This window comes from Equus przewalskii, chromosome 1, assembly GCF_037783145.1.
Source record: "Equus przewalskii isolate Varuska chromosome 1, EquPr2, whole genome shotgun sequence".
Classification (NCBI taxonomy): Eukaryota; Metazoa; Chordata; class Mammalia; order Perissodactyla; family Equidae; genus Equus; species Equus przewalskii.
The window spans coordinates 139,264,502-139,277,895 of NC_091831.1; the positions used below are offsets into that span (position 1 = coordinate 139,264,502).

Sequence of the window (13,394 nt, forward strand, 5' to 3'; positions counted from 1 at the left end):
TTTCCATATACGTTTTAGAATAAGCTTGATAAATTTTATGAAACAAACAAACAAACCTCCTGTGATTTTGATTGGTATTGCATTGACTCTGTAGATCAGTTTGGGGAGCATTGATGTCTTTATGATTGAGTCTTTCCATCTATGAACATGACATAGCCCTTCATTTATTTTAGATCTTTTTACTTCTCTCAGGAACATTTTATAATTTTTGTGTAGAGGTCCTAAACATCTTTTGTTAGATTCATTCCTAGGTAGTTTATATTTTTGATGTTGTTATAAATGGCATCATTATATAAATTTCGTTTTCTAATTGTTACTGGTATATAGAAATGCAGTTAATTTTTGTATATTGGATTTATACCTAGCAATTTTACTAAACTCATTAATCTTAATAAGTCCTCTGTAGATCCTTTTGGATTGTCTATGTGCATAATTATATTATCTGTGAATAATGAGAGTTTTACTTCATCTTTTCTAACTCAGTTGTTGTATATCTTTTTTTACTATGGTATCTAGGACGTCTAGAACAGTGGTGAATAAAAGTGATGAGAGTAGACATCTTTTTCTTATTCCCAGTTTCAAAAGGATACTTTCACAGTGTCCCTATTAAGTATGATGTTTACTGTATATATTCACTATAGATATTCTTTTTCAGATAAAGGAAGTTTCCTTCTTATTTGTAGTTTGCTAGAATTTTTTAAAAAATCACAAATGGTCTTGAATCTTGCAAATACTTTTTCTGCCTCTAATGAGATTATCATTTTTTTCTTTTTTACGCTTTTAGTAAGATGAAATACATGGATTTTTTTTCAAGTGTTAAATAAACCTTGTGTTTCTGAAATAATCCGAACTTGATTGTAATGTATCATCCTTACTGGATTTGGTTTGCTAATGTTTTGTTTAGGATTTATGAGATCGATGTGTTAGAGTGAGATTTGGCAAATAATGTTTCCTTTTTCATGGTGTCCTTCACATATTTTGATATCAGTTTCATGTTGACCTCATAAAATGGGTTGGAAAGTTCCCTTTTTTCTACTCTATGAAAGAGTTTGTGCAAGATCGATGTAATTTTATTCTTAAATATTTGCTGGTAAAGCCATCTGGACCAAGTTTTCTTTGTGGGATTCAATTATTTGAATAGTTACAAGGCTAATCAGATTTTATATTTGTCTTTTATGTCCGTTTTGGTAGGTTATGTTTATCTAGAAATTTCCAGTTTTATCAAAATTTTCAAACTTATTGGCATAAAGTTGTGTAAAACATCTTTTTAATATCTGTAATACATGTGTGATGATTTCATATTTATTTATTTATTTATTTGAGGAAGATTAGCCCTCAGCTAACTACTGCTAGTCCTCCTCTTTTTGCTGAGGAAGCCTGGGTCTGAGCTAACATCCGTGCCCATCTTCCTCTACTTTATATGTGGGACGCCTACCACAGCATGGCGTGCCAAGTGGTGCCATGTCTGCACCCGGGATCCAGGCCAGCGAACCCCGGCCGCCGAGAAGCGGAACGTGCGGACTTAACCGCTGCGCCACCGGGCCGGCCCCTGTTTTTCATTTTTGATGCTGGTTATTTGTGCCTTCTCTATTTTTTTCTTGATTCATCTCACTAAGGATTTATCAATAGGATGTCTTTTTAAAGAACTAATTTTGTTTTAGTCGAGCTATGTCTTGTATGTTTGCTTTCTGTTTCATTAATTCCTGTTTGGTGGTGGTTCTACTTTTTTTCCCCCAAACTCTTTTAGATGGACATTCAGCCTTTTTTTTTGTTGTTTGTAGTGTATCTATTTCATATTAAGATTTCCCTCTAAACTTAGCTTTATCTCACAAGTTTTTTTAATTCCATAAGTTCTGATATGCATTGTTTTCATTATTATTCTGGACATTACTTTTTCAAATTCTTATTGTGACTCATTCTTTGATCCATGGGTTATCCAGAGAATGGATTAGAGTCAGGTTCAGTTATTTAGGGGGTGGGGGTAGATGCTGCAGGAGTAGTTTATTGGTGGTGACAACTTTTATTTTGCGTTATTAAGTAGAACTTAAAGTAATTTGTGGTTATAACAATAACTACTCGGACTGTTATGACAGCAGCTACTAGTTATTGAGAGTTAAGTACCAGATCCCATGCCTTCACAAGACCTGTGGGGCAGGCAGTGCTCTCCCTATTCTGCAGAGGAGGAAACTGCAGCTTGAGAACTTCCCGGAGCATATGGAGCTAGTCAGAAGGTAGAGCTGGGGTTTTAACCCAGATGGGTTGGATTTAAAGTACCACAATCAGCTAGCTTTATATTTCACTGAGACAATATTAATTGCAAATGCATTTGTGGGGCTTCTTTGAGGCCTGGGTTGTGTGTGCATTCTTCCAGATAAGGTTTATATAGCTTCTCCCAGGCGCCTGGGGGCAAGCTGAACTCAGACTAAATTCTTAGCTTGGAAGTTGTTGTGCCATGCCCAGTAGTGTGAGTTTGGGCCTCGCGAGGCCTGTTGTGTGGTTATAAATGCCCAGCAGAGTCTTTTTCCTCCACTCAGAGTCCAGGTACAGATGGACCCTTCCTTACCATATCCCTTTTAAGAGAAGGTTTTTTCTCAATTTCACTCTTTGATTTAAGGCTAGTCCTTAGTTGTTTTCTTGGCATTATGCAGGTGCCTCTGATCTGACTTCTCACCTTGCAAGGACTCTATGCGTTCTCTGCATATAGCTGTTTAAAACTGAGGCTCTATGCCACTGGGTGTTGGTAGATTCCCTTTTGGCAGTCCAGTCACCTGCTTCAGCATTTGTTTACCATGGCTTCTTGCCTGAGAAAATAGATGCAATCAGAAGAGAACTTTGAAAAGCTCCTACCACCTACCTGTATCTGTTCACTTCCCTTCATCTCTGCCTGTGTGTACTGCCTGCCTTTGTATTGCCATGGATGAACTGTCTGTGCTTTTGTACAAGGCCATTTCCTTCACTTGTGTCCTGCATCCCGTTTGCTCTTGCTTACTCAGGGACCTTGCTATTGCATTTGTCTCCTCTCTTCTCAATCAGTTTTCTCTTCTCCACTGGGTCATCACATTAGTATATGTTATGGACTGAATGTGTCCCCCTCAAATTCGTGTGTTGAAGCCCTAACCCCCAATGTGATGGTGTTTTGAGATGGGGCCTTTGGGAGGTAATTAGGGTTGGATGAGGTCATGGGGGTGGCCCTCATCATGGAAATAAGAAGTGCCCTTATAAGAAGAAACACCAGAGGGCTTGCTCTCTCTCTACCACATGAAGGCAGCCGTCTGCAAACCAGGAAGACAGCTCTCATGAGCACCTGACCATGCTGGTACCCTGGTCTCAGACTTTCAGCCTCCAGACCTGTGAGAAGATAGTTTCTTTGTTTAAGCCACCTGGTCTGCGGTATTTTGTTACGGCAGCCACAGCTTGCTGATAGAGCATAGCATACCAAAAGTGCTATAATTTTGCCCATTCTAAAACAGACTGACAACAGCAATAACAAAACCATCTCTTGACCTTTTCTCTCAGCGTCTGCCACATTTCCCTGCTCTCCTTATAGCACCTTGAAAGAGTTGCTTATAGTTGCTTTCTCTGAGGTTTTCTCATTTTCTGTTGTGCCCGCTCATCACCGCTCCTCTAAAACTGTCATTAGCGAGTTCCTGTTGCTGGATCCTGTGGTTCCTTCTTACTTAACCTGTTAGCATAATTTAACACAGTTGGTTACTTCCTCTGCCTTGAACGCTTTCTTCACTTTACTTTCAGGGCACAGCACACTCTCTTGATTTTCGTTTTAGCTCCCTGGCTGCCCCTTTTTAGTTGGCTGGGATCACCTTCTCTCTCCTCCTTTGAAATGTTGGAGTACCCCAGGCCTTACTTGTTGGACCTCTCCTCTGAGAGAGAGGTCCCTTGGCGACACTCACTCCCTTGATGAGCTCATCCTGTCTCATGGCTTCAGATGCACGCAGATTTGTACCTTTTGCCTGTACCTCTACCCTCATCTCCAGGCTTATGTATATAACTAATACACATCTTCAAGTGAACTTGTCTACAGTGGAACTCCTGCTGTTCACCACACCCCCAGGCCACTCCCATGATGGCTCGACCTTCAGAATATATCCACAGTCAGCTCCCTTCCTTACCACCTCCATTGTTACAATCTGGTTGAGGTCTCCATCATTTATCACTTGTATTATTGTATTAAATTCTTAATTGCTCTCCCAACTTTTGCTGTGCCCCTGTACAATGTGTTTTCAAACCAGCAGCTGGAGTGATCTTTTTAAAATGTTAGTCAGATCATGTCACTTCTCTGTTCAAAACTGTCATAAGGTTTCCCATTTCATTCAGTAAAAGCCCAAGTCTTTATGATGGCTTTCCAGGCCCCATGCTTACCAGATCCCCATCACTCCTTGGACCTTATCTCCTGTTACTCTCATCCTTGCAGACTTGACTCCAGCCCACGTGCTCATTGTTGTTTTTTCTAAGCAGAGCTTTTGTACTTGTTTTTCCCTCTTCCTAGAAAACTCCTTCCCCCAGAGACGTGCATGGCTTTTCCCTTTAACTTCTTAAATGTCAGTGTCTCAGTGAGGCTCTCCCTAAGCAGACCTTTTAAAATTGCGTCCTAAGGGCTGGCCTGGTGGTGTAATGGTTAAGTTTGTGCGCTCCACTTCAGCAGCCTGGGGTTTGTGGGTTCAGATCCCTGGCATGGACCTTCGCACCGCTCATCAAGCCATGCTGTGCCGGCGTCCCACGTGAAATAGAGGAAGACTGGCCCAGATGTTAGCTCAGTGACAATCTTCCTCAAGCAAAAAGAGGAAAATTGGCAACAGATGTTAGCTCAGGGCCACTCTTCTTCACCCCCCCCAAATAAAAAGGAAATTGCACCCTACCTCCCACTGTACTTTCTATTTCCTTTGCCTGCCTTAATTTTAGTCCTAATATTTATCACAAGGAGTCTGTATTAGTTTTCTGTTGTTGCATACTGAATTACCACAAACTTAGCAGCTTACAGCCACACATTTATTATCTCAGCTGCTGTGGGTTAGGTGTGTGGGCATGGCTTAGCTGAGTACTCTGATCAGGGACCCTAAAGGCTGCAATAAAGGCGTCAGCTGGGCTGAATTCTTACCTGGAGACTTGACTAGGGCAGAATCATCTTCCATGGTCACTCAGGTTGTTGGCAGAATTTATTTCTCTGTAGCTGTATGACTGAGGGCTTGGCCTTTTGCTGGCTGTTGGCTGGAGGGCTCCCTCAGGCCCTAGAGGCTGCTTGCTGTTCCTTGCCATGTGGGCTTCCTCTCCCTCTCCCTTTCATTCTCCTTTTCCCTCTGCCTCTCTCTCCCTCTTCTTCTTTCCCCTTCTCCTCCCCCTTACAAATAATAGAGCTCCTTAAACAATTCAGCAAGGCAGAAAGTAAGGAGCCAAAGAAAAACAGGAGAAAATAAATGAAAATAATCAATTAGACGAAAAAAATTAAATAAACTAGATTTTAAAAACAGATGCTGAAAATTTTGATAAGCCCGTTCAATCACCTACAAATAAAAAAACCCTAATATCTATTTAATATTTTTGGGTAGATTGTAGAGATGGAAGAAGAACTTTCCATAATATCTGAAAAGCAAGGTTAACAAAGGGAAAACTGTTATCAGAGTCACAGGAAAAATAGTTTGAAAAATAATGTGATTCTTGCCTTTCATCTCTCACACTAGGCAGTCACCTTTAAAGCCTTGGTCTTTATTAAATTTTATTTATTTTTTATTTTTCATTCTCCTGAAAGCCCCCCAGTGCATAGTTGTATATTTTCGTTGTGGGTCCTTCTGGTTCTGCTATGTGGGATGCTGCCTCAGCATGGCTTAGATGAATGGTGCTAGGTCCACGCCCAGGATCTGAACTGGCGAACTATGGGCCACCAAAGCAGAGTGCGTGAATTTAACCACTTGGCCATGGAGCTGGCCCCTAAAGCCTTGGTCTTTAAAAACTAGCATGCCATTACTCCTAAAACTTGACCATGAAAAAACCTGCCATACCCACAGATTTGTTCTTTTTGTTGCTCATATTTCTTAGGGTTACCTTATACTCATGAATGGTTAGTAAAGTTAGTCATTCCTTTGATTTACAAGTCCATAGTTGGGGAAGCCATGATGATGTGATAGAGGACCAATTCAGAGCGATTGGAGAGCTGCTCTGGATTCACGCTGGAACACAGCGTCATAGTATTCCTGTTAGTCACTGCTCTGACATCAGCTTAGAGATTGTTGTGCATGCTATGCGTCACTTGAAGCTGTTTTCCTTCTACCCTCCTTCAAACAACATTCATGGCACTCTGATTATGGGTAGGTATTGTATACACTTAAGTTTTCCTTAAAAACGTGTACTTTGACACATCTATTGTCTGATGTACTTTTTTTTTTTTTGAGGACGATTAGCCCTGAGCTAACATCTGCCACCAATCCTCCTCTTTTTGCTGAGGAAGACTGGCCTTGAGCTAACAGCCATGCCTGTCTTCCTCTATTTTATGTGTGGGACACCTGCCACAGCATGGCTTGATAAGCAGAGTGTAGGTCCGTGCCTGGGATCCATACCCGTGAACCCTGGGCCGCCGAAGTGGACTGTGCGAACTTAACTGCTATGCCGCCAGGCAGGCCCCTGTCTAATGTACTTTTTATCATAGTTCTGGTCAAAGGAAATGTGTTTCAGAATTCTAGCGATCTATACTTGTAAGGCATATGAGAATCTATTGTAGTTGTATTCACATCATGATAGACTCTCATATATATACACACACACACACATATGTATGTGTATACATATATGTATATAAAATTTGTCTCTCTGTATTTGATAGTGCATTTTCGAGGAAGAACAGTCTTTACATGTTTAGCAAATATTTTTTGAATACCACCGTATGTCCCGAACTGTTCTTTGTGCTGGCAGTCTTGAGATGAAGATGACACACAAGGCTCCTGTCTTCATGGAACTGAACTTGTAGTGAGAAAAGACAGGAAAACATCATGTGTTAATAATGCTGTCCAGAGAATTAAGGCAGGAGGAGGTACCAATGTGACTTGGTGTCTGTCAGAGTGGGTGATCTTTAGAGAGGCTTTTCTGGGGAAATAACTTTAAATTGGGAACTGAATAATATGAAGGAGACATCTTTGTGATATTTAGAGGAAAGAGTATTTTTGGCCAAGGGAGCAGCAAGTGCAAATGCTCTGAGATAGCAATTAGCAGGGCTTGTTAAAGGACAACGGAAAGCTAGAGTGTGGTGTCTAGATCAAAGTTTGAGGTGCATCCAGGTTAAGGTGTCAAATAGGGTAAGAGTGTCAGGAGTTTCCTGATGAGGTCAGGGTTAGAGATATGGAGTTTGAATATATTAGCCAAAAGATGGTGTTTAAAGTTATGGGGCTGGTGAAATTAGGGAGAAGATGTTCGGTAGAGAAGAGAATGGGGCTCAGATGAAATCTCAAAATCCTCGAACTTCTTAAATGGAAGAAAAAGATGGGGAGAAGCCAGTAAACGATGCTGAGAAGGAGAGGCCACTAAGACAAGGAAGACCAGGAGAATCTGACATTGGAGAAGTCAGAAGGAAAAAAAATTCACGAAGAAGGGAATAGTTAATTATGTCAAATGACTTGTAACACACAGGGAGAACAATTTAGATGTGTGTAGAAAGGATAGGCCTACCTGTTTGTGCATAAATTAAAGTATACGCTTAAATGCTTTTAGAATCATAAGATCCTAGGGATCTTTGAGATCACAGAAAGAAGCTGAGGTCTTTAGGGGTAAAGTCCACTTCCCTGCCTCTCCACTGCATCTACCCAAGTTAGCATTTTCTTGCCTCTGGACCCTTGCTGTAGTCTCTTAACTGGATGTCCAGAACCATCTAATCCTGTCTTCTCCCAGTGGCCAGGGTCACCTGAACTACCACTCTCCTGCTTGTAACCCTTTTGTGCCTCCTACTGCTCGTAAGGCGAAGACCACAGCCCTTACCGTGGTCTGTGAGGCTCTGCTGTGTGATCTGGCACTTCTCTACCTCTCTGCTCATTCCCACTTGAGTGCCTCCCACACTGTGGCCTTTCATAGCCTTGAATCTGCCGAACTCTTTCCCGCCCTCAGGCCCTTGTATGCACTCTTCTTTCTGTAGGGCACGCTCATCCCCAACTGTTCTTTGACTGGCCATCTTCTATGTATCTTTCAACTCTCAGTTTAAATATCACTTTTTTAAAGGAGACTTCTGACCTCTCAGATGAGGTCAAATCTCCCAGTTAAATTCTCTCAAAGTATGCTTCTTCTTTATAACACTTATCATAGTTATAATTAAAATAATAATTTCTATGCTTATTTACTGTTGTCTTGCCTTCTAGAGTATAAGCTCTGTGCAATTAAGAAATATAGTTTATTGTCTCTCTCTCTTCCCCTGCCTAAGCTGTATCCCCAGCAGTTCAGGTAGTGCCTGCATTCAATACACGTTTGTTGTTTGAATGGATCATGTGACCATTCTATCGTGTACGGGCAGTTGATAGCACATCATTATCCATCTGTATGTCATAGACCAATTTTGTTTTTAAGTCTGAAATGGTCTGAAAGCCATTGCATTTGCTCAGAGCAGAGTGAAATTTGGCTCTTTAATAAATCTGTATCTGGGCATGATCAAATGTAATATAATAATTTGTTCTTATGCAGTATATTGAAATACACATCATGGGGTTGAATTAAGAATAGTACATTGATAGAAATTACAGGATGCCTACTACTCCCTAAATGAGACAAAGGAACTGTTAAAAAAGTTAACAAAATATTGTTTATTTTCTAGATTCTTCTCTTTCTACAGTTGATTTCCCTCATAGATTCTTAATGTTTCTGATTATCTCCCTTTGCTTACCCAGAGTGTGATGTTTGCCTCCGCTGTCTGTCACAACTGGCAGAACTTTGAGACTATTTCAGGATATATGGTCTTTTGACAGGATCACTTGGTACTTTAAAACTGTTAATGCCTCATATAAGATGATCAGTATTCATTGTCTGAACATCTTCTGAATATTTGAACTCATCCCTCATGCGTCTGAAAGATGCCTTTGAGCTTCAAACAAAGCTAAGTAATAAAACTAAAGAGCACGTCCTCTTAAGTGGGGCAACTAGATTTTAAGCTCCTCAAAGGCGGTTCTGTTTGTATGCTCCATAATGCCTCCTATCTTCTTTCTTTGAATTTTTATTGCACACAGCCTTGGCAATTGATTGTTGAGTATTTTTTTTGCGTTGTATTAGTCATGTTTCCCTAAGCTTCTTATATTCAGTTCTCCTAAGAGCTAAGTGTTTCATAATTCTCTTGGAAAGATAAGAATGCCTTATGAGTGAGGATCCTTTGGAGGTTAATAAAATGCATCGTGGATTTAAAAAGCGTATTGCCTCACGTTTTTGAGAAGACGTCACATCTAATTAAGATCCTCTTGATAAAAAGAACAGAAACTAACTTTGCAATCTTGGCATCTCCCCCCCACCCCCATCTGTTCTGCTTTTGCTAATAAAGCCAAGTGTGTCTGACTTGGTGAAGCAGATGGTAACCGGGTGATCTAGCGCCAGAAGGCCTTTCCCCCGCCTCTGCTGCGTGCAGAGGGTTTCAGTCCAGGTGCCGTGGGGCTCAAATCCGCTTACCTTCAGGACTTTTAATCTTTCAGTTCACTGAGCACTTTTGCTAGTGAGATCTATTTTTTTTTTACAAGTATGGTAAATTTTTCTTGGGCTTAAGAGTATTTTAACTTTTTATCTGAGCTTCAAGTCTTACTTATTTAAGAAGCCCTTTTCCTACCACAAAACGTACCTGATTAAATCGTCAGCCAGAGAATTGTTTTTTTCAGTTTGCTTGCTAGATGTGTATTTAAATTCTGTTTATGTTCATAAAGTTTATATCTGAAAACTTTGTTCTTTTCTTTAAAAATATTTCTGGTAGTATCCGGTCCTTTGATTTCCATACAGATTTTAGAATAAGCTTGTCAGTTTCTCCAAAAAAGCCTACTGTGATTTTGATTATGTTTATATTGAATCTTTATAGATCAGTTTGGGAATAATTGACATCAGTAACATTTGGTTTTTGGATCAATGAATGTGGTATATTTCTCTATTTAGATCGTCTTTCTCTTAGCAGTGTTTTGTAGTTTTCAGTTTACATATCTTGTACATAATTTGTTAAGTTTATCTTCCTAATTTAAAAGGTATTTGAACAAGTTACAGTTCTAATTATTGCTAACATATAGAAATAGAATTGATTTTTTTTTCTTTTTTTGCTGAGGAAGATTCACTATGAGCTAACATCCGTTGCCAGTCTTCCTCTATTTTGTATGTGAGCTGCTGCCACAGCATGGCCACTGGGTGGTGTAGGTCCACGCCTGGGAGCCAGACCCGGGCTACTGAAACCCCCACAAGGCCATGGGGGCTGACCCAGAAATAGAATTGATTTTTTAATTTTGATCTTTAGTCTTATGACCTTGCTTATCAGTTCTAGCAGGTCTTTTTGGTAGATCCTTTAGGATTTTGTTAAAAAAGACAATTTTACTTCTTCCTTTCTAATCTATATGCCTTTTATTTTTTTCCTTACTCAATTTTTTGCAAGTACCAGGACATCTAGTACAATGTTGAATAGAATTGATGAGAACAGACATCCTTCTGTGGCTCCCAATTTTATGGGGAAAGTGTTCAGTCTTATATATGATAGAAGTTGTAGGTTTATTATAGACGTACTTGATCTGGTTCAGGATGTTCCCTTCTATTCCTAGTTTGCTGAGAGTTTTTTTTGTGTGTGAATTAATGTTGACTTTTGTCAAGTGCTTTTTCTGTGTATATTGAGATAAGTATATGAGTTTTCTTTTCATTCTATTAATATGGTGAATTACAGTGATTGATTTTTTAAATGTTAAACCCACTTTGCTTTGCTAGGATAAACTCCACTTGTTCATGACTTATATACTGAATATACTGCTGGATTAGGTTTGCTAAAAATTTATTAAAGATGTTTGAATCCATGTTCCTGACAGATATTAATTTATAGTTTTCTTATGTCTTTCGTTTTGGTAGCAGGGTAATAATACTGGTCTTATACAGTGAGTTCTTTTCCTCAGTTTTCTGAAACAATTTGTGTAGGATTAGTGCTCTTTCTTCCTTAAATGTTTGGTAAATTCATCCATGAAGTCATCTAGGCCTAGAATTTTAGTTGTAGTTTTAGGGGTTTTTTTTGGATGAGAAGATTTCAAATTATGGATTCAACATGTTTAATAGAGGTAGAGCTATTCAGGTTTTCTTTTTCTTTGTCAGTTTTCAAAAATTGTCTTTCAAGGAATTTGTCCATTTAACCTAAATCGTTGAATTTATGGGGATAAAATTGTTCATAATATTCCCTCATTATTCTTTTAATGTTTATAGGATCTGTAGTCATGTCTAGTCTTTGATTCTTGATAATGATAATTTGTGTTCTCTCTAAATATTTTTGATCATTCTAGATAATTATCTTTTATTGATCTTTTCAAAAATTAGCTTTTGGATTCATTTGTTTGTCTATATTTTGTATATTTTATCTCATTGATTTCCTTCTTCCTTATATCTATTTACCATGGGTTCGCTTTGCTCTTCTTCTACTTGATGCTTCAGCTAGAAGCTGAGACCATTTATTTGAGACCTTTCTTCCTTTCTGATGTAAGCATTTAAAGATAGGCATTTCCTTCCAATCACTAATGTACCTGCAGCCCCCAAATTTTGATGTTTTGCTTTTATTTTCATTCAGTTCAACATATTTTAAAATTTCCTTTGTAATTTAGAAGTGTTTTGTTTAGTTTCCAAATATTTGGGCATTTTCTAAATTAATGATTTCTAATTTAATTCTGTGTGGTTTTAGAGTTTTAGGCAGTAACAGGTGAAAGTGGGGCTGCTTCATTTGAGGGGGAGGCAGGTGGGGATGGGAGAAGGGCCTAGAATGCCACCTGCTTGTGGAGGCTCTGTCTTCCCTTTATGACTCCTGAGGGGCTCTGAGGTACCTCCAGGTTTTTATGACGTGTAGTCTGAAGCCACTGCCATACATTGTGCAGTAAATTTGGTTACATGAAAATGATGCTAAGGTGAAAAAGGTACTTGGAGGAAAGCGACGAGTATATGGTTAAGTGGTTTTCTCAGACAAAGCTCTTAAAGAGATTTGCTGTATAATTCAAATATCCAAATAAAGGAGACATTAGTGGAAACATACATTATGCAGATAAATTGAGAATGAGTAACAACATGGAAAAAAACAGAAGTGTTTGTCTAGTCCAGATGAAAGTATTTGGACCTATACTGGAATATATAGTTTCATTGTTTTTTAGAGATTGAGATTTTTGCATAAACGATAACATGCTGTTATTTCCTTTAGTGCACTTTTCACCATTGAGGATTGAGCACTATAAAGTAGATAGTTTCTGCTAAATAAGATACAGTTATTTAGGCCTTCAACAGAATTGTTAGAACTAAGTAAGATGATAAAGTCAGTGCCTATTGTTATACCTGTAAATATCTTAAGTGGGCATAGAGGTGGTTCCTGATAACTGCTTAAATGCCTTCTCATCATGTAGAGTAGGGATCAGAAAACTATGGCCCACAAGCTAAGAATGGTTTTTACATTTTTAAAGGGTTGTAAGAAAAAAACCAAGAAGATTCAGTGTCAGAGGCTGTGTGGGCCACCACGCCTAACTTACTGACTATCTGGCCCTTTACAGGAAGTTTACTGATTCCTGACTTTAGAGTAAGAAACAATTCATATTTAAAAAGTATTTGTTTCACCCTTGCAGATCTCTTCAAAAAGGAAAGGATGATAACAGTGACTGATAACATGGTGTCTTTCTTATCTTATCCAAGGGGCTAGCATCTGGGTTCATAATCTTTTCTCTCCAGTGACCCATGTATATTTAAATGGGAATTTGGCATCCATCTCTATTTGAAAACCAACATTGTGCAGATAACATTGATAATGAACAAACCGTCCATTTATTTTTTAAGAATAGTATTCTTTAAAGTAACAAACATAATTTAAATATAGGTCATGCATTAGTTTTTATAAGTAACTTAATTTTTAAAGCTTCTTCAAACCCACTCACATTTTGAATTGTGTATGTATGAATTCGTTTTATGTTGACCTGTGTGTTTTTGCAGGATGATTGCCTTTTGAAAGTGTGGTATCCTATGACTGGCTGGAAGTCTTCAATTATACCTCAGGATCATCACGAAGTGAAAAGGAGACAGGCGTCTACCCAGTTTTCCTTTGTTTACTTGGCACATCCCCGAGCTGTGACAGGTTTTTCATGGCGTAAAACTAGCAAGTATATGCCCAGGTTAGAAAAATGTATCATATAAACTTCAGTTTGTATACTTGTATATTTATAAAAATAATGAAAACA

General features: G+C 38.8%; 1 protein-coding gene across 4 annotated transcripts in view; it reads left to right on the plus strand.

Moving 5' to 3' along the window:
- The window catches only part of DMXL2 (Dmx like 2), a 135,675-nt gene that overhangs the window by 34,887 nt on the left and 87,394 nt on the right, over window positions 1-13,394 (plus strand). For all 4 annotated transcript variants that reach the window (XM_008513828.2, XM_008513830.2, XM_008513829.2 and 1 more), the window contains exon 7: window positions 13,150-13,328. In XM_008513828.2, coding sequence (XP_008512050.2) covers window positions 13,150-13,328 — 179 coding nt within the window. The remainder of the gene's footprint in view (window positions 1-13,149; window positions 13,329-13,394) is intronic.